The sequence below is a fragment of the Arachis duranensis genome, chromosome 3, assembly GCF_000817695.3.
Source record: "Arachis duranensis cultivar V14167 chromosome 3, aradu.V14167.gnm2.J7QH, whole genome shotgun sequence".
Taxonomy (NCBI): Eukaryota; Viridiplantae; Streptophyta; class Magnoliopsida; order Fabales; family Fabaceae; genus Arachis; species Arachis duranensis.
This window is the reverse complement of record NC_029774.3, coordinates 29,933,560-29,955,096: the sequence shown is the minus strand read 5'-3', so window position 1 is coordinate 29,955,096 and position 21,537 is coordinate 29,933,560. Positions and strand designations below refer to the sequence as shown.

Genomic DNA, 21,537 nt, shown 5'->3' with positions numbered 1-21,537 from the left:
TTAAAATTAAATTCTTCTTTTCAGTTCCATGTCTTTAAAATAAAAGAGTGTAATAATGAAACTTTGGAAACAGTTATTTTAGCAAAGTTTTTAACAACTAAGCAAAAAATTCTAGTTTAAGCCTCAAGGATAAACTTGATTTTCTAATTCAAGTTTACCATCAAAGCTAATTAGTTGTTATAATTTACAAGATAGCAATTTTAATTCCTATTGTATAACTGAAAAATAGATTCTCTCAATCTTTTTTAACAAATGAGTGATTAAAGTATAATTTCTTATTCTTCAATACTTTTTTTTTATGTTTTTTTTGTCCTATTTATAAAATTAATTGTGGAAGATCATACTTCACTCTCTCCATTGTTAAAAAAAATTGAGAAGATCCATTTCCAATTTGCTAATGTATTCATGCATGACAATGCAAGTTAAGGTTAATTGAAATAAAAGCTTAGCTTGTTTGCTAAACTCCATTTTGCACTTTTCAAATGTTCTTTCCCATACATATTTGGATAGAAAATCATAATTCAAAGCAAAATAAAACTAAAATTTCTTGAAGCTTCTTTCCACTCAACTTGTGAATCCTGTGTTTTATTTGCAACGAAATTAGTCACTCATATATACATTGGAACACAAAATATAAAGTTATTTTTACACGGATTATTTTCTCAAAGCTAACCATGATTTTGGCTATTACCTCAGACTTTTGATTTTTAATATCTCTTTCTAACCCTACGAGCAAGAGCTGGAGAAAAGGAAAAAACTTCCTCAGGATGTAGATGTAGCTCTAGACTGTAGTATGAATAGGTATTTTGTCAATCACAATAATGCAACTTTTGCATAAATAATACATAAAACTATGTACACACATGAATCAGGATGTGTAACTTTAGGATAAAGCAAGGTAATGGAGAATGACTAAAATAATCTCCATTTATATGACTTTAGAATTTTAACATTGGCAAAAGCTTTACTATCAAGCACTGTGTTTTTTCACCTATGCTTTCTTGGTTCATTGAGTCAGAGCTCACTGGTTGAATAACTATGCTATCACAATTGTAAGATCCACTAAAAATTGGTCTCATGGCAGATCATGATGCAGAATCTTGCTCCTCATATTTTATATATGATGTTTTTCTGAGCTTTAGAGGCTTCACCCGATATGGATTCACAGATCGCCTCTATCATGCTCTGTGTGAGAGAGGAATCACCACCTTCAGAGATGATGAGAACCTTAGAGTTGGTGATACTCTTCTTGAAGCCATTGAAAGATCCAAGTATCACCTAACTGAAAACTGAAAATAACTAACTGCTTACATCATCATCACCTAACTACTAACTAGTTTAACTAACTAATTAATTTACTCATGGATCATAATAACAGGATATCTATTGCTGTGCTGTGTAAGGACTATGCTTCTTCCACATGGTGTTTGGATGAACTAGTACAGATCATGAAGTGCTGGAATAATGGAAAAAATCAACCGGTTTTGCCAATCTTTTATCAAGTGGAACCATCAGATGTGAGGCGCCAGAGGAACCAATATGAAAAAGACATGATGAAGCATGAAGACACATCAAAGACTCCCATCATATAAAAGCATGGAGGTTGGCTTTGCATCAAGTGGCCGATCTAAGCGGAGTGACTTGTAAAGTGAAGAGGTGAGTAACCTTTAGTTCATGAAGTCACCTTAATGTTTTCACAGCTTCTTCACAAGATTTCGAGCATTTATAGCAACTTTACTTCATTTTTTGATGGTGTATGTATATATTTCTTTATATAAATTTGAGTACATATTGAAGAGGTATGTATTTCTTGCAACTATGAAAGTGAGATAATAAAGAAAATTGTTGGATAGGTCTCAGAGAAGCTTCCTCCTGAACCACTATACATTAAGCATCCAATTGGTTTTGATTCTCACTTTGAAGTAGTGGAATCTCTTTGGAATATTGAATCTGACAATACCATTTGCATGCTGGTCATTTATGGAGATGGTAACAAGACCACATTTGTTGGAGAGTTGTTTAACAAGTTCAGGCATCAATTTGAAGCTGCGAGTTTTCTTGCAAAGTATCTGAAAAATCAGTGGGAAGTGCCCATGGTCTAGGAAATCTCCAAGAAACACTTTTGTATGAAATGGGTGTGCATAAAAAGCTTAAGTTGGGAAGCACATTAACAAAATATTGATTCTGATATAAAACAAAATCTTCGCAATAAAGAGTCCTTCTGATTCTCGACAATGTTGATAGTACAGAACAGTTGGATTCACTAGCAAGGGGAGGTGATTGGTTCTGTCCTGGTAGTAGAATTATTATAACAACAAGAGATGCCAATTTCCTAAATAATCAAGTGTTAAATGGATTCAAGATTGAGAAATATTGCATTAATGAAGGTGAATTTGAAGGAATGGAAGGTGCTAGATCAAATCAGAAACGAGATATGGTCGTCCAGGAAGATATGGTGGGCTTTGTGAATATCTTCAACAATATAACTAAGCAATTGAAAGAAAATGAGTCATGTCTTAATGTTATCTCTATAATAGGCATGGGTGGTTTGGGTAAGACTACCCTTGCTAAAAAAATTTTCAATGATAATGAGGTGGAGAGTTGTTCTCTTATTATGTATGGATCACTGTTTCTATGGACTACAAAGGCAGGGAATTTCTTCGAAGCCTTCTCAGTGGTTGCAACTTTTCCAAGTCTACTGAACATTTGGGCGAGGAGGGACAGAAGCAGAAGGTGCAAGAATACTTAGGAGAAGAAGTATTTGATAGTGCTTGATGACTTCTGGGAACCTAAAGTTTGGGATGAGGTACAATGTTTATTTCCGGATAACAAAAATGGCAGTTACTAATAACCAGTCGTAATGATGAGGTGGCAAATTATACAGAATCAAAGTCCCTCTCCCTTCCATTCCTAAATAAGGATGAAAGTTGGAAACTATTTTGCAAGAAGGTCTTTAGGGGAGGAGAGTACACATCTGTTCTAGAATCAATTGGTAGATCAATGGTTGAAAAATGTAGCGGCTTACCACTTGCTATTATCACCTTGGCCAGGGTGGTTGCAAAGAAGAAGCAACTGACAGTTGAGTAGATGAGAATCATGCGCAATGTCATTTGGTATCTTGCTAAAGGTAACAGTAGAGTCACTGAGGTGTTGAAGCTTAGTTATAACACCTTGCCTCATTGATTAAAAACATGTTTTCTATACTTTGAGATGTTTCCCGAAGACTATGCAATTCCTGTGAAACGATTAATACTATTATGGACGGCTGAAGGGTTAATACAACCACCAAAAACAGGAATATTAGATGAACCAGAAGTAGAAGATATTGCTGAAGAGTACTTGAATGAGTTGGTGGATCGCAGCTTGGTGATGGTGCAAAAAGAAGGAGTGATAGAGGGGCCAAAAGCTGCCGGATTCATGACCTGCTTCTTGATCTTTGCATATAAGAGAGTAGAGCTGAAAAAGGTATAGATATATGCACGGTGAAAGACATTAGATCCCTTGGCAATGTCAAATCCTGTAGATTGTCCCTTCGAGACACCGATTGGGATTCATTTAAGCAGTATGATCACTCCTGCATCCATTCTTTAATGTGCTTTAGGGAGAATTGCATTCCAAGACGGCAAAATCTTGATCGAATGGGTTTCGATTCAGCTCGCATTTCGGACTTTGGATGTAATGATTATGTAATATCATCAATGGCACAGGATTTGAGTATGTTCATCCATTTAAGATACTTGAGACTAAATCAGGGTGCACACTGCCCAACAGAGGATCATCCTGATCCAATCAGCACTCTTCCAAACCTAGAAACTCCAATTGTTGAAGAACATTTCCACTGTTATGAACTCTCGCATGGAATATGGAGGCTCAAGAAACTGTTGGAGCTTGATCAAATATTGTCGCTTGGGTGAGCTTCCAGAGCGATTGTGGTCCTTGCCTAACTTGCAAGATGTGCTTTGTGGTCCTCTCTCATCATGGCTTAGTTCACTATTTTCATTTAATTGCATTTTTTTTCACATTGGGTTAATCAAGTTTTTTCTCTCATTTTATTGTCTAGAATAGACTTTTCTCTTTGTTCGAAGGGTTACTTTTTTGTGTCTAATTACTAAAGAACATATTACTGGTGCATATATCAACAATAATCTTGATATTGGTTTTGATTTAACAAGAAAAGCATCCTATATTACTGTTTCTAGAGCAAGTAAAGTCATCAAAGTTATGATTACTGTCATGTCCTAACCACCAAATAAGAAACTGAGTTAATACTCAAAATGACCCCTGAAATTTGAAGACAGACTCAATTTGACCCTCGAAATTTCAATTGACTCAATTTGAACCCCCCTTTTAATGAATATAAAACCCTAACAAGTGCCAAATTCCCAAATTGCTATCGTTGTTTGGGTGTTGGAGAAGATGATGAGGAGCACCAGCCAAGGTTCCAGAAGCTGCAACAGATCTCATTCATATGAAAGTTTGGATAGGAATCCAAATCGAGCTAGATCTGAAAAGGTTCTACACTAGTGTGGTTGTGGAATGCGTCCCGTTCTTCGTTGGTCTGGAACAGAAGCAAATCCAGACAAACCATTTTTTGGATGTCCAAACTATAATGTGAGTTCTTGAATTGCTTCCTTCTTGAATTTACATCTATTTTTTTTTGTAATACATGCATAATTTATTTTGTGGTTCTTGTTGTGATAGACTTCTGGAAATAGATGGTGTGGACTTTTTGTGTAGGCAAATGACGTGGAAGAAGAAGACATGACTGACAGACATGAAACTGAAAATAACATTGAGTATTGGAAGATGAACGTGGGTTGGAAGATTAGAGCAATAGAAGCTGAAATTAGGATTTTAAAAGTATGAAATAATATTTTGAGTTTTTTTCTTGTTTTTTTTTTTGTAGTTGTAACCATTGGCTATGTCTTGGGTGTGGGAAAGTGATGAATAAAATTGAATTAATATCACTACAATTATGTTTTTTTTTTTCAATACAAATATGTTTTGTAAATTGTAAATTTTGACTAAACCTAAAAATTCAATAAGGATAAATAGGTATGATTCTGTAAATTAAAAGTTGTGACTAAACATGTAAAAGTAAAATGGTAAGAATAAACAAGAGACTGATTACAAATCTGCAAATATCAATAATAAAGTAACTTGTAATTTATCTACCAAATCTCTAAATTGCAAAATAAGTTATAATAATAAACCTTGAATCTGATTTCATAGGTCAACTATAGTCATGACAATGACCATTGTAACACATGATAAACTAAGAGTGATGTCTAGAATGTCATCATTACATTCACAAAACAAAAGGACTATTTACGAGGTTCCAAAACAAAGCCCTATACAAGACATGAAAAAGGGCATAAACAACTACAGACACAAATTTCAACCACAAAATAACCTCAAAACACACAATTTTGGATTACATTTATCAATTTATCCACAAAAGACAACATAATTTGATCTCTATTTCTTCTTTGGTGCTTTGAAGCCCGGAGTAGAGACGAATTTCATAAATTCTATAAACTTTGACGCTGTCCCAGAACTAGCTCCTTGTATTGGTTCCACACCAGGAGTTGCTCTTCTTTTATGCGGCAGCTTATCCAGCCTTGTGAGTGGAGGTGGAGGTGGAGGCACCTACATGTAATTAGAAATATTTGATAGATGATGAATAAACACATGATATTTTCATAAATGTAATTAATTAATGTGTTATATAATGGTACCTGCTCTATAATTTGTGGCTATGAAACAGTGGGTTGGGTGATGTTCATCTCCGAAGCCTGTGGAGCATCCACAGTTTGTATACCAGCAGTTGTCGCAGCATCACCAGGTGCATTTACATTAGCTCCATTTTGGGATTTGGATTTAGCTACAACAGCTACTTGCAATATCATCAGCTTTTCTATGAGCACAACTTCTTTTAGTGTGTTCTTTAATACCGCAGTAAGTACAAGTAAATTCTTTGTAAATTCTCTTTAATTTCGTTGCAGTTTTAGACTTCTTATTGCTCGAAGGCTCATCATCAGCGTCCTTTCTCCTTTTCTTCTTGAAGTTTCCTGGCCTTCTCCTAGTTTTAGGTGCTTGAGGTCTGTTGTATTCAGATTTTTCCCACAATTCCTCACCCGATATTGGATTTAGAGAATGCATGTATATTGCCCTATATGCCTCCATAGTCAACCAATGATGACAAAAGTCTTCAGGATTTTTATTTATCCTTGAAATTGCTGCACATGCATAGACACACGGCATGCCTACAGATTTTCAAATTTTAATTAGTCATAATATATAACTCTTAAATGCCATACATTAAAAATGTTAATTAAGATATGATGTTGGACCTATTATCTGCCAAAATCTACAAGTGCAGATGCTTTTGCTTAAATCAACTACCATGTTAGTAGGCCAGCCGTGAATTTCAAACCTTTGGTAGCCATCATCTCCACACCATATAGGTGTCCATTTTTACGAGTCTTTCCTAATCTTTTGCAGCCGATTTTGTTGGATTGGGGGTAGCTTGCCAATGTGGTGAGACAATTTGACTTTATTTTTGGCAATTGACCTCATTGCAAACATTCGAACCTCCTCTAGTAGTGTTATAATTGGCTTCGCTCTGAACTCCTTAATTCTTGAGTTAAATACCTCACAGCCGTTGTTACAAATGTTGTCCATCTTTGGTCCATGACTGAAAAATGCTCTTGTCCATGACTCTTTAGGCCACTTGTCCAAGTATGCCCATGCTTCTTCATTTCTCCTCTTTAGTCTAAGCATCTTCTGTTCAAACCTGTGGCGAGTAGTTTCTCTAGCATAGTCCCACAGCATTCCTCTCAACTCCAACTCCTTCCATTGTTTATTGAAATTCTTCCATAAATGCCATACGCAAAACCTATGGTAAACATCTAAATAATTTTTTGTTATCCATAATTAACAGCTCCATGTTATCACATTGATAAGCATAATCTATTTACTCATTCATGAATTTCTCATTTTATATTTTCAGAAAAAGATCTCAGCTATTGAAATCATCTATAGAAAGAAACTGGTACATAAAGAAGTGGTAGACTTCACTAATTTAGATGTCCTTTCTTCTCTCTTCTCTGTAACACAGTTAATGTTAATCATTAGTCTTTTAAAAGAAAAAAAAAAACCCTAACAGAAGGGGATCAATAACTAAAACTATCTTCTTTCACAATGGACCAATCCATTTGAGTATCAAATAGAGTGCAAATTAATGGCCTGTAAACCCCAACCAAGAGAAGATACAAAACATAACATTGAACCCAAACATAGAATGCTTGCGTTACTAACCTTTTTTGGAGAAACAGTGGTGCGCAGCTTCTTTCTCGTGCTAGCAAACAAGAATACATGCGACAAGCTTTGCCAGCGCCCTACACTAGCAGTGACATTGATCTTCCACAATATGATGCATGCTAGAGAATAAAGAAGAAGAAGAAGAGTTTCTCTGTTTTGAGTGGTTTGATCATTGGTGTTGTTGAATTTTAACCTCAGAATGGAAAACGCTGTCGTTTGAAGAGAGATTACGCGCCAAGGAAAAAAACGACGTCGTTTAATAAGCTCACCTGTCAAGCCCACGTGTCACTTAATGTTCCAGGTAAACGTGCCGTTAACGGAGATTAACAGAAGGGCTAACATGAGTCACTTATTCAAATTTGGGGGTTCAAATTGAGTCAATTGAAATTTTAAGGGTCAAATTGAGCCTGTCTTCAAATTTCAGGGGGCCATTTTAAGTATCAACTCAAGAAACTGTCGTGAACTTCTTCCATTTGGCATATACTATAACTTCAGTTCTTGGTTAATTACCAATAGTTTTTTGCCCAAGGGTTTTATCAGTCACAATAAGGAAGCATATATAAGATTTTCATGGTAAAGGTCACAAGCTTTAGAAAGCAAGACACTGATTAATAATCCCCCAAGCATCTGATACATCAAGTTTCACCATGAATAGACAAAATTCACATCTGAATGCAACTTGATGCACATGCATCTTGCTCACCCCTTTACATTAATCACAAAACAATAAAAACTAGCAGGGATAATGTGGTGCAATGCATAGCAGAAGAGTTAAATAACATTATTGTTCTTCTTATCCTTATGCTTGCTATCACTAGGGAGCAGCAAGAGACTCTCTGTATATACAAGGTAACTTTCATATTTGTAAATATCGTGTGGAAGATGAGTAGGACATGTAAAATGTTGGAGCAACTCTCCTCTAATATTATATTTGGCAAACTTTAATGGTCTAGCCAGAATAGAATCTAGTGCAATAATATCACTACCATTGGATAAGCATAGAGGCTCAAACTCTAAACAACGAATCAGATACAAAGTCCAAGATGAGTGCACTCTGTATTCTTTCATCACCCATGTGTGTGTGTTACCTTCAACATAGTCCTGAAAATACAAGGCTAGGCACCCTCCTAGTATGACAAATGTGGCAGGACCACCCATTATGAGTTGTTCAGGCAAAGATATCTTTGAGAAACTTCTTTCCTTCAAATCAAATATAAGAAGACCTTCACTGTAATGTTTGAGAGAATAAGGCAACCAATGAATAGAGCCATTCAGAATAACCCCTCAGATTCCCACAAACAAAAACCGAATCGTTTGGGGAGTGCAGCATCAAGATTAATCCATGAATTGGTTCTCAAGGACAAGCAATCTAAGAGTTGGCAGTTACTATCCTTCCAAGCTACAACAACTAAGTAGTCATCCCGTGTCGCATCGTAACCAAATTCATACAGGATCGCATTATCGGGAAAATAAAAGTACCTGCCCTTACTACGATGAAGAATATTTAACCAAGAGTAAGATACTCTTTTGCTGAATCTGGTGAGTGGGTTCCATACTACAAAAAAAGTGTGGCTCTTGACGTAAGAGAACAAACCCTCTGCAGGATCCCATTACACGAAACTTAGACGGTGGCTGCTTCTTGAAAGGGAAAGATACCTCTTTTACTTGGTAATTGTCGCCATTAAATACTTCTTCAAGGTGAACAAGGTAAGACTTCGTGGAGACTTTTCTATAGATGCACGCATGGGTGGGTGCGAGAGAGAGGTGAAGATGCGATTCCGCGAAGTCTGGATCGGAAATGAGAGAGTGCCAAAGCTTCGAAACACACCTGAGGCGACCAAGGTGTTTGACCGGAATCCTCAGTAAGATTATGTGAATCAGGTCAAGAGGGAGGATGTCGTGAATGCTCTTCCGCTTGTTCTCTTCCATGATCGATCAATCTTCAGCTTTGTTCTTTTGTTAGGGTTTCTGCGTTGGTACAACACGGGATTTGAATCTGCTTCCGAACACGGGATTATTAGATAAACTTATAAAGCATTAACCCCAAATTGTTATGTGGAAACTCAGGTACATGCACCTAGTTTTCATCTTTGTAAATTTATGGGTATATAAAGAGTATTATAATTTTGATATGGAGTTTGGTGTATACTGTATAATATGATTATGAAGGTATATGGTGTTTTATAGGGTTGTGATGACTACTCAGAATAAATCGGATAGACCAATTGGAATGACTGTGATCGGATGGTCCAATTTTGGTAATCGGACAGTACACAGTATGTACTGCCTTCACATGGTACGCATGCAGCTGCTTCTGTGGTTGGTTTCGTTGCATCTAGAGGTGTGTATGGCCCGGCCCAACTCGAAGATCCGGTCCGGTTCCGAACACTTTAGGGGCTAATTTGGTGTGATTTTACCGGGTCTAGAGCCGGGTAAGGATCTCAAAAATAGACCCGGTCATTATTTCGGGTCGGATTCGGGCCATAGCTCAGGTCACCCGAAATCGGTCCGATGGCCCGGTCATCGTACACAATTAATATTTTGTGTTATTAGTGATAGATGATGGCTATTCTTATGTGGAATTTAAGTATTGTAAACCTTAATATTTTGTGTTATTAGTTATTATAAGACTATAAGTTAATGTTTTATGTTTAAAATGCATAAGATTTTAGACTAATTAATGCATAATATTGTATTATTTGTATTGATTTAAATATTTGGTGTTATTAGACAATATTAGTATTGATTATGGTTATGTTTTAATTTTAGAGAAGAGTTGGTTCTTGTTTTATTTTTCTAAGTAAATTTTACCATGTCAAATAATAGTTGGAGTATTGAAAATTTGGATATTTTCACATGCTAGTTTATAAGAAGGTATCAAGGTAATGTAATGTCAACGGCCCGGTTTTCACCCAGTTTTTACCCGGTATAATCGTGGTCTCAAAGTGTATAGGTTTCATCGGGTCTAGGGTCGGGTTCGGGTCTAATAAATAGGTCCGGTATATATTTCGGGTGGGGTCTAAGTCACATCAAACCCGGTTTCACCCGGCCCATGCATACCCCTAGTTGCATCTATATCTCATTCAAGTGTCACCTTTGTCCTGCTTTCACTTGATGCGCATGCAGTTGCTTTCGTAGTTGGCTTTGTTGCATCTATATCCTATTCGATTGTCACCCTCTCTCTGTAAAAAAATCGGACGGTCTGATTTCTTCCCCCCTAAACAGGGTATACTATATATTACTCTAAAATTTCATAACTCCATGGTAACTCATACGTGTGAATCACATAAAAAAATAGCCTAGTAATAAAAGATTAATTTTAAATATTTAATTACTCTATTTGTCTTTGTTTTTAATTTTGTAATTATGTATTTGTAAAGGAAAAAATAGTAGAGTTAATGAAATATTTTTTTTACAAATTAAAAATATTCACAAGGAAGAATCTAATGAGATCTTTGAACACATATTTTTTAAAAGAAATATTCTAATAATTTTAACGCTTTTGATATAGAAAAGACCTATATAAAGATCCAATTGAAGAATATAATCTTAAATGTCCAAAAAAAAAATTGAAGAATCAAATATAAAATTATGCCTACTTAAGAAAGGCATATTTAACATTCTAGTCTTAAACATTTATTTGTATCTAGATCAGCTCATAAATCCCCCTTTTTTTTTTCTTTTAATTTCAGAGTGCAATAGCTTTCATCTTTTTTTACACATTCAGAAACGGGTTAAAAGAAAATGGAAGCTAGCAAGTTATGTCTTCATTTTGCTATGATACTTCTATAGAGAATAGAGATCTAGGAATAATAGGGCAAAGAAGAGCAAAGAGACACAAGACTGCGATAAAGTGTCCACACCCCAGCTTAAAAGTTCAGAATTGCATCTAATAAAAATATAACTAAAAGTTAATCCTAAAACTAGGAAGTACCTAACAAAATAACGTTAAAAGTAATACATAAAAATGTAAAATTTACACCACTATAGTAACTATATCAACATGCTACAACATTTCATTACCAATACAACAAAATATAAGATGAAAACAGAAAACTTGACGTGGTTCAATTAACCTACCATGATAGAAAGTCCTACGAGCACATGCTCTATGAACAATTAAGAATTCAAGTGGCTAACACAACGATCCTAACTGTAATCCCAACAAACAAAATACTGAAATACTTACTACTAAGACCAAACTTGACAAATTAACAATTAGTTTACATGTTAAATCTCATATTGATGTGTGATATTCTGTGTAGACATGATAATGCAACCAAGGAAATATTGAATAAAGATAAAGCATTTAATATAACAGATTGAATTTAACTAGAGGAAGCTATATTTGCACTTTCAAATGTTCCTGTTTTTCACATTCATAGTTGGAAGGAAAATCATAATTTAAAGCAAAGCCAAAATAAAATAAAATTCTCTACAAGCTTCTTCTAGCTCAGTTTGCCAATCCTACACTTTATTTACAATAGAATTAAGTGTCTCTGTTGCAGTCATTCTCTTCTAATTCTCTTTCTTTGTTTGACATCTTTCTGATTCTGATGGCCTACAGAAAAGATCACCATTGCATTACACATGAAAAAATAAATAATTTAAAAGTTAAAATCCCTCGCCACAATACTAGGCTTTAGGAAGCAAGACAGCGATCAATGATTCCCTAAGCATTGATAAATTCCAATTTCAGCATCCATAGACAAAAGTGACATTTGATTGGAACTTAGATGCATAATGCATATTACTCATTACTTATTCATTAATCACAATGCAATGAAAACTTAACAGGAATAGCTTGGTGCAAAGCATAGGAGAATAGTTACATACCGATTATCCTTATCCTTAATGTCAGTAGGGAGCCACAAGAAACTCTCTGTATACACAGTAACGGTCTCATGGAAAGGGAGCTGACAAGGAAGATTTTTAATATGCTTGACCAGGTCTCCTCTGACAATATATATTAAGTACTCTACTTTATCATTAGAAATATAACCTCTTCCAATAATATTACCATTACTGGATAAGCACAAAGGCTGGAAGTTTACACAAGGAATCTGATAGAGAGTCCAAGATGAATGCACTTTATATTCTTTCATCACCCATATGTGAGTGTTACAGCTATCATTATTGGGATAATACAAGGCTAGGCAGCCTCCTAGTAAGGCGAGACTTGAATAGGGGCATGCACTCATTTCAGGTTGTTCCGGGGCAGATATCATTGAGAAAGTCCTCTCCTTCAGATCAAAGATAAGAATAGTATCCCTGTAAGTCTTAAGAGACAAAGGCAGCCAATGAATAGCACCATTCAAGAGCAATCCATGAGGTTGCCACTCCATAAGACCTAATGATTTGGGGAGTGCAGCATCAAGATTAATCAATGAATTGGTTCTCAAGGAAACGCAATCAAAATGATAATGGTCATCCTTATCCTGCCAAGCTACAACAACTAAAAAGTCATCCTGTGAAGCATCATAACCAAATCCATAGAGATGGAACTTGCAGAGAAGGCTAACGCCCTTGTGCTTACAACGAGAAACAATATGAGAGTAGGATATTCTTTTATTGGATCCAGTCAGTGGGTTCCATACCACAAGAAAATGTGGGTTTCCATGTAAGAGAACATAGCCTCTGCACGATCCCAGGACCTTAAAATCAGTTTTATTCTTGAAAGGGGGATACACCACTTTTAAGCGTGCTCCATGATTGTTCTCAATAAATAGTGCCAAGTAAGCCTGAATGCAGTTTGTTGTGAAGATGAATGCGTTGGTGGCTGTGGGAGAGTACTGAAAATGCAATTCCGCAAAGTGTGGATCGGAAATGAGAGAGTACCAGAGCTTCGAAACGCACTTGAGGCGAACGATATTTCTGGCCGGCACTTTCAGTAAGATTGTGTGAATCAGGTCATGAGGTAGGATGTCGTGAATGCTCTTCTGCTTCTTCTCCATGCTTGATGCCTCTTTGGCTTTGTTCTTCTATTTAGGTTATGATAAAGTATGAGGAGCTATTATATACAGTATACAATATGTACAATGAAAATTAAATTGGAATTAAAATTAAATGACAGTTAAGTTAAAACACGGGATTATTAGTTAAAACTAAAGGTATTAACCCCAAATTTTTATTTTGTAAATTTATGGATAATAATAAAAAAGAAATTAAATTTTTAGGATATAAAAATGAAAAATTAGTCTCTAATTTTTTAAACGTTTATATTAGATATATTGCTTTTCAAAAAATGTAAAGCAATAACAAGTATATTATGTATATTCTAAAAATTAATTATTAAAGTAATTATTTAAATAAAATATATATTAAAATATAAAATAGATATTATAAAATTTAAAAATATATATATTTATACACAAATATATCATAACTAATTTAGTGACTATTTTTTACGTTCGATTAGCATTTTTGTTACACAAATTTAGTCTTTAACTTTTTTAAAATTATGGTGATTAATTTTTGTTTTTTTTTATCTTATTTATATAAAAATCATGTTCAAATTACGATATTATAACTTATATCTTTTAAGGTGTGTTTAAGTAGTTTTAGTAAACACATTATCAAATTATATGAGTATTATTAAGATATTAACAAAATTATTTTTGATCTTTTAGTATATTTGAAAAAATTTTAATAGTAAAAATAAAATATTTAAAAAATAAAAAATTTTAATAGTAAACCCTTCATAATCATCTAAACAGACGGGTTAGTACTAAGAAAACAAAACCAGTAACTCAATGATAGATAACTCATGAATCATGATAATGCAGCAAAGGGGAAAAAAAATTACACGGATAAAACATAAAAAGCAAACGAAAATTTTCAACATATATAGAAGATGAAAAAATGGAAAAATAAAACAGATAATATAAGAAATATTACTATCAGATTAAACTCAAGATATATTGGATTAACAAGATGTTAAACTCTATTTTCAATTTTCAGATGTTCTTGAGTTATTTTCCCTTCATATTTGGAAAGAAGATCATAATTCAAAGCAAAATAAAACTTGAGTTTCTTGAAGCTTCTTCCCACTCAACTTGCGTACCCTTTGTTTTATTTACAGCAAAATCACATGTCTAAATTGTTCAATTGAATGTTAGCTCCTGATTCTCTTTCTCTTATTTATGGCATCACTTGTGCATGCTGCTAAATCTAGGTGTTAACTGGAGGTAGTAATCAACGAGAAAAGTACATTTATGTATAGTAATCGCCAGTTCAGCACAATAATATAGCCTGTGAAAGATTTTCATGGCTAAAATTTCTGATGCTAATTCTACTTCTCCTCAAAAGCTATTCACTATGTATGTTACTCCCAATAGTTTAAAATTAAACTAGATACAAGATTAATAAAATAAGCACACATTGCTCGATAAAAGAGAGGCAAACAGGAATTTTATAAGAAACTCCACACTTTGCATCTGAAGTCTGTACGAGAAACGTATTATCTCAAAAAGAATCTACATTTAAAAAGTTTTGGATTGAGTTCATAAGATTTTGACATGATAAAATTTGAAGCTAAATTAACATAAGACAACAAAATGAATAAATGAAGAAAATCGTACTTCATCTTTATATCAAAATAGAGAGACATGGGACTATGCGAGTGCGCGCAAAACTATTTATATGAGTACTTATCCGTTCAAAACATGTTCAAGTAAGCCCCTCTGCCACCAATATACCCAAAATAAAACAACCCTCATATATATACTGTAATTTTTTGTTTCTTGGTTTGCGATCATTTGCTAGTGAACTTCTAAAAACAACCACGCTAAAGATAAAGATTAAAAGAAGAAGGATATCATGTAATTTGCAAAATAAATCCTTTAAAGTTTTGCATAACCAACCAAGAAATATTACTATTAGATTTGATTCAAAAGATATATTGGATTTAAAAAGAGACTAAACTTCATTCGCACTTTTCAAATGTTCTCCCCAAGTGGCAAGTTGTTCACTTGTATGTTGGCTCCTCATTCTCTTTTTTTGTTTGAGTATTTGGTGATGCTAAACTTAATGGTGAACTTGATGGCCTGCAAAAAAGCAGAACTGGTAAAAGTCATTGGCAAAACCGCAAGAGACTCTCTGTATACACAGTATCGGATGGGAGATGGGAGGCGGACGAAGATTTTTAAAATGCTTGAGCAGGTCTCCTCTGACATTGTATATGAAGTACCCTGTTTTATCATAACCTCTTCCAATAATATCACCATTACTGGATAACAATGGCTGAAAGACTTTGCAAGGAATCTGATAGATAGTCCAAGCTTTAACAACTAAGTAATCATCCTGTGATGCATGCAGATGCCCACCGCAGGGAAGCCTAAAGCTGTGGTAGTTACCACGAGGAACAATATGAGAATAGGATATTCTTTAGCTGAATCCAGTGAGTGGGTTCCATACCACAAGAAAATGTGGATGTCGATGCAAGAGAATAAAGCTTCTGCAGGATCCCAATACCTCAAAATTAGAAGGTGATTTCTTCTAGAAAGGGGGGCACGCCTCTTTTTGGGATGCATCAAGTAAACCAAGTAAGCCATAGTGAGATTTTCTGTGAAGAAGCATGCCTTGGTAGCAGCTGGAGAGTGGTGAAAATGAAATTCCGCAAAGTCACGATCAGAAATTAGAGAGCACCACAGCTTGGAAAGGCACTTGAGGCGAGCTAGATGTCTGATCGGTACCAGCAGTAGGATTATGTGAATCAGGTCAAGAGGGAGGATGTCGTGAATGCTCTTGCTCTTGTCATTCTGATTCTTATTCTCCATGCTCGATTGCTCTTGTGCTTTGTTCACATTGTGCTTCAGCTTCTTCTTCTTGATATGCTTGGAATGCTGAGCTTTTCGCAATTCATAACAATTCACTCAACTCGGAGACTTGAAATTGCTTTGGAAACATAAGGGAAGGGAAGGGTCAGTTTTAGATTGGAAATTGAAAAACAATTTTTTTATAATTAATAAAAAAGTTTAATTTATTAAAAAAATTAAACAAATGAAAAAATGTTTTTTTTAAGTGTAGAATTATTGAATTAAGAATCAGTTTGGAGTTTGGATAGATTCATAAATAATTTTTTTTAAAGTTATAAAAAATTATAGTATTAATATTTGGTGTATTTTTTAAAATTAAATTATAATTTTTTAAAAAGTTATTTAAGTATTTATGAAACAGTTAAAAAAATAACTTTTTTATAATAATTTTTTTTATCACCTTCTTTTAAAATAAACACTTTAAGATTAAAAAATCAAACATAAAATAACCAAATATAAAATAATTTTTTATAACTTATTTTTAATATAAATATTTATTGTGTAAACTCTTTTTTCAAAAGAACTTAATTAAGTTGTTTATCCAAATTAAATTAGATCTAAGCTTTGGTCTATGAAATTAATAGTTACTCAAATCCATCATGAAGTTGCATTTCGAAATCCAAAATCATCCTTCAAGCACTTTTCATCTACAGGTGTTGTAAAATGGTACTAGTGTGATGCAGCAAGCTGTCAAAAAAAGTGAAGAGAAGTGAAAGCTAAAGCTGATGATAAAGCTTCAGCATATTGAAATTGAAGAGGACACTGAAGAAGGTTCGAAGAAGTCAGAGAAAAATTTGGATGATGAACATTCTCTGTATATTGAATGAATGAAGCATCATCTAAATTTCTTTCTGACTTCTTCGAACCTTTTTCAATATGCCGAAACTTTATCATCAGCTTTAGCTTTCACTTCTTTTCTCTTTTTTTGACAGCTTGCTGCATCACACTGGTACCATTTTACATGGTATCAGAGCTTGCGATCTTTCAATGGCGCCCGATGATACGAATACCAATACCAACTCTGCTCATTCTACTGCGGATTTCGAACGATTCACTGCCTTCATGGCCCAATTCTCCCAATTCCAAGCTCAATTCACCAGATTTGGTTCTTCCCCTATTTCAGACCCAATCAACCCCTATTTTCTTCATCCTGGAGAAAGTCCTAGCACTTCATTGATACCTCTTCAGCTCACACCTCAAAATTATTATCAGTGGTCACACGATATGTGGCGTACTCTCAGATCAAAGAATAAGGTAAAATTCTTAGATGGATCAATTGTGAAACCTGCTAAGCATGAAGCTACCTTCGAAGCTTGGGATCGATGCAATAACTTTCTTTTTTCTTGGATTAATCTTTCTCTCAGTCTAGAAATTGCTAAGAGTGTGATGTGGATCACTTCTTCTTCAGATTTATGGAACGGTCTGAAAATTCGCTACCGCATGGAGATGTGTTCAGAGTTGGTGAGTTGGTGGAGGAGTTCTATGCTATTCGCCAAGCTGATTCCACTATCACTACTTATTTCACTAAATTGAAATCTATTTGGGAGGAATTAGAGAATCTTCATACAACTCCTAGCTGTTTGGCTTGTGTTAATAGTTGCAATTATTGATTGAAAATTATTAGAGATTATGCGTCTGAGGAATATGTTGTTAAATTTTTGAGAGACTTAAACGAGCAATATCCCACTGTCAAGTCTAAGATCATGCTTTTAAAGCCTTTTTCTGATATCAATACTGTCTTGGCTATGTTAACACAGCAAGAACGCTAGTTCCATTCAGATTTCATGGATACTAAAATAGTTGCAAACTCAATGGAAGTGTAGCACTCTTCGGGCAACAACCCTACCTTGAGAGGCAGAGGACGAGGCAGAAATTCAGGACGAGGTACACAAGCTTCTAAAAGCTATGGAAGAGGTATACTTCCAAGCTGTGCACTTATTGCAACCAAATTAGTCATTTGGTTGATAATTGTTATAAGAAGAATGGTTTTCTTACACACTTGAAGTAGAAATCTACAAATCATATCAGCACTGAAGGGGCAATTGAGGATTCCAGTGCTGAGCTAATTGATTCTGGTCAAGATGATAAGAGTAATGAGACGTGCTTGTCTTGACTACTGATCAGAAGGAAATGTTAATAGCCCTGCTCCAGCAACCACTCATGACAGCTCCAACTAATGTGAACCATATTACTTCTTCAGCCACCCTCACTCAACCAAAAGGTAGACATATTTTGAGTGCATATTTTCATAAAATCTCTTGGATAATTGACAGTGGTGCTACTGATCATGCTTGCTATATCCAAGAAGTACAAGTTGAAAAAAATTGTCAAGCAAATTAGAACTGATAATGGTTTGGAATTCAAAATGGAATCGTTTTACAGTTCAAAAGGCATTAAGCATCAAACCTCTTGTGTTGAACTCCACAACAAAATGGTGTTGTGGAGTGCAAACATCAACACATCTTCGCTATTGCTAGAGCGCTTTTGTTTCATTCATTTGTCTCAAAATGCTTTTGGCACTATGCTGTACAACATTCAATTCATTTGATAAAATCAATTGCCAAATGCCTTCTTGAACAATATGACTACTTGTGAAGCTCTATTTCATTTCTAAACCAGATTTAAGTGAACTTAAGGTGTTTGGTTGCCTTGTATTTGCTTCCACTCTCACTGCTGGAAGACGAAAGTTGGATCCAAGGTCCAGAAAATGCGTTTTTCTAGGCTATAAAATCGGCACTAGAGGTTCAATTTTGCTTGACATAGAAACTAAAGAAATCTTTATGTCCCGAAACACTGAATTTTTTGAACAACATTTTTCTTTCAAAAATGTTTCAAGTAATTCACACTCCACTGCATCACAATCATTCACATCTACAAATTCGGATCCCTTCTTGGATTTGTATCCTATTTCTGTATTTCATCCTAACATTCATGACACTCCATCTTTAGCAACTAATCACGCAGCCCCTGACATTATTCCTCATACTGCATCATCTATTGCATCTTTGCATGACACTCATACCTCCAATACAGTTTCTAATCAAGTTACTCAATCTGCCACCATTAATTCACCACCTTCCATTCCTATTTTAGGACAGTCTAAAGGGGAACGCAGGCAACCATATTATCTTCAGGACTATCACTGCTTCACCCTTCATTCACATAGAGATCCCATTCAAACTGTCCAATTATCTTCAAATTGTAAGTATCCTTTTGTCTCACCATTTGTTATACACATCTTTCTCTCTAAAGCACCTGTCCTTCACTCTTGATATCATTAACAACCTTGATCCTAAACACTACTCTGAGGCTGGCATGCATGATTGTTGGAGAAAGGCTATTGATGCAGAACTTGCTGCTCTTGAACAAAACAAAACCTAGACCATTACCTCCTTACCACCTGGCAAGAATGCAGTTGGTTGTAAGTGGATCTTTCGCACTAAATTCAATCGTGGGGTTCAACATCAGACATATGAGGTGGACAATGGTCCTGACATTATTCCCGATATTCAAAGGTTTGGGAAACCTGATGGAGTTGAGAATGCAATACGGGACGATGACTCAGACCAGGAGCCTGATGATATAATTGGGGACAACAATAATGATACAGGTGCCAATCCACATACACAGCATGTGCCTTCAAGTTTTGGCACACAGCAGTACCCTTCGCACTTCTCACTCTAAACTTGGAGGCTCTGGGGCAACAGGCATATGGAGATGCTGCTGTTAGGCGTTCTTCTACAGAGTTTTAGATTGAGCAATCATTCCAGAATAAAGATGAAGTTGTTTTGAGTGTGAAGGATTATAGCATCTGTTGAGGTGTTAAGTATAGGGTCTTAGAGTTGGATCACCTAAAGTATCATAGGAAATATAAGGAGTTTGGCAAGGGTTGTAGTTGGTTGATTTGCATATCGCTTCGTGCACGAAAGGGCACTTGGAAGGTTAGGAGGTACAATGATCTGCACACTTACTTGGCTACCTCAATTTCTAGTGACCACTGGCAGCTTGATTACCATGTTATCTGTGTGATGATCTATCCATTGGTTAGGGCGGATGCTGCGGTAACAATAAAGGTCTTGCAAGAAGCAACGAAAGCTAATTATGGATTCAGGCCTAGTTACAGGAAGGTTTAGATGGCAAAGCAGAAGGCAATAGCACAAAGATATGAAGATTGGAAAGAGTCGTATGCCGAGTTGCCACGTTGGATGCTAGGGGTTCAGTCCACCATGGCCAGGACGATTACAGTATTGAAGACTTCTCTGGTTAGACTTGGGGATCAGGTAGATGAGTCTACAGTCTACTTTCATCATCTTTTCTGGATATTTCCACCCTGCATTGAGGCCTTTCGACAATGTAAGCCCAACGTGAGCATCGACGGTACCCACTTGTATGGAAAGTATGGAGGTACCTTGCTGCTGGTGTTAGCGCAAGATGGGAACTTGAACATCTTACCGATAACGTTCGCACTTTTGGAGGGAGAAAATGCGGAGTCATGGTCCTTTTTCTTATCCAACCTACGACAGCATATGATGCCGCAGAAAGGCATTCTTGTTATCTCCGACAGGCATAACGGCATCAGGGCTGCCCTTAAGGCCTCCGATGGTGGTTGGCTACCTCCACGTACTTTTCGACTGTTCTGTATTTGTCATGTGGTGGCAAATTTTAGCCTCAGCTTCAAAGGTCAAGACGTGAGGAGGATGTTAGTGAATGCTGCCTATGCAAATACTGAAGCAGAATTTGATTACTGGTTTGACATTATGCGGACTGAGAATCCGACTATGTGTGATTGGGCTAATTGAATGGAATATGACAAGTGGACCCAGCATCAGAATAGCGGGAGACGGTTTGGTCACATGACAACCAATATTAGTGAATGTGTAAATTCTGTGTTGAAAGGTACTCGGAACCTCCTGGTAACTTCATTGGTTAAGTCCATATACGGAAGGCTCACTGAGCTATTCATGGTCCGAGGACAAATGGCGGAGGCATAAATAGGGACTGGGCATGAATTTCTTCAGGCGTTGGTGAAAGCAATAGAGCGGAACATGAGAGACTTGAGATGATTTACCATTACTTTATACGACAGGCACCAGTCCGAGTATATGGTGGCTGAGACGACACCCATTGGTAACTTCTCGCTTGGTAGCTATCGAGTTTCGCTTAAGGATCACTCTTGCGACTGTGGCTATTTTCAGGCTATGCATTACCCATGTTGTCATGCCATTGCATGTTGCGCCCACTCACGTCTGAATTGGGCATCATATGTTCATGACGTGTATCGTATGACTAAGGCGTTCAATATGTACAAGCAAGGGTTTGTGCCCCCTATCCAGAAGGCCTCTAGCCAAATATGCTAGTCCGACTGTCATTCCCAACCCTAATGTGAGGCATGCAAGAG

The 21,537-nt window shown here is 35.8% G+C and overlaps 4 protein-coding genes across 5 annotated transcripts; 2 read left to right on the top strand and 2 right to left on the bottom strand.

Moving 5' to 3' along the window:
• The first annotated feature begins 959 nt into the window (after positions 1 to 959).
• On the top strand, positions 960 to 4,930 carry LOC107478479 (TMV resistance protein N-like). Of its 2 annotated transcripts, XR_008007412.1 has the most exons (3): positions 960 to 1,271; positions 1,379 to 1,656; positions 4,738 to 4,930. XR_008007412.1 is itself a non-coding variant. In XM_052259708.1 (2 exons), exons 1-2 carry the CDS (start codon positions 1,078 to 1,080, stop codon positions 1,590 to 1,592), a joined length of 408 nt encoding a protein of 135 aa, XP_052115668.1. In that variant the 5' UTR covers positions 960 to 1,077; the 3' UTR covers positions 1,593 to 1,671. The 2 variants fall into 2 exon arrangements, 1 of the variants encoding a protein (XP_052115668.1); XM_052259708.1 differs by lacking the exon at positions 4,738 to 4,930 and having other exon boundaries at positions 1,379 to 1,671.
• A 6,715-nt stretch (positions 4,931 to 11,645) lies between these two features.
• On the bottom strand, positions 11,646 to 13,289 carry LOC107478429 (F-box/kelch-repeat protein At3g23880). Its single transcript, XM_016098566.3, has 2 exons — positions 12,160 to 13,289; positions 11,646 to 11,884 (listed from the first exon to the last, which is right to left on the bottom strand). The coding sequence occupies exons 1-2, from the start codon at positions 13,275 to 13,277 to the stop codon at positions 11,842 to 11,844; spliced, it is 1,161 nt and encodes a 386-aa protein (XP_015954052.3). The 5' UTR covers positions 13,278 to 13,289; the 3' UTR covers positions 11,646 to 11,841.
• A 2,000-nt stretch (positions 13,290 to 15,289) lies between these two features.
• On the bottom strand, positions 15,290 to 16,100 carry LOC107478478 (F-box protein At5g65850-like). Its single transcript, XM_016098618.1, has 3 exons — positions 15,678 to 16,100; positions 15,512 to 15,585; positions 15,290 to 15,368 (listed from the first exon to the last, which is right to left on the bottom strand). The coding sequence occupies exons 1-3, from the start codon at positions 16,098 to 16,100 to the stop codon at positions 15,290 to 15,292; spliced, it is 576 nt and encodes a 191-aa protein (XP_015954104.1).
• A 4,172-nt stretch (positions 16,101 to 20,272) lies between these two features.
• Positions 20,273 to 20,938, top strand: LOC107478477 (uncharacterized). The gene has a single exon (XM_016098616.1). The coding sequence runs from the start codon at positions 20,273 to 20,275 to the stop codon at positions 20,936 to 20,938; it is 666 nt and encodes a 221-aa protein (XP_015954102.1).
• Positions 20,939 to 21,537: the final 599 nt, after the last annotated feature.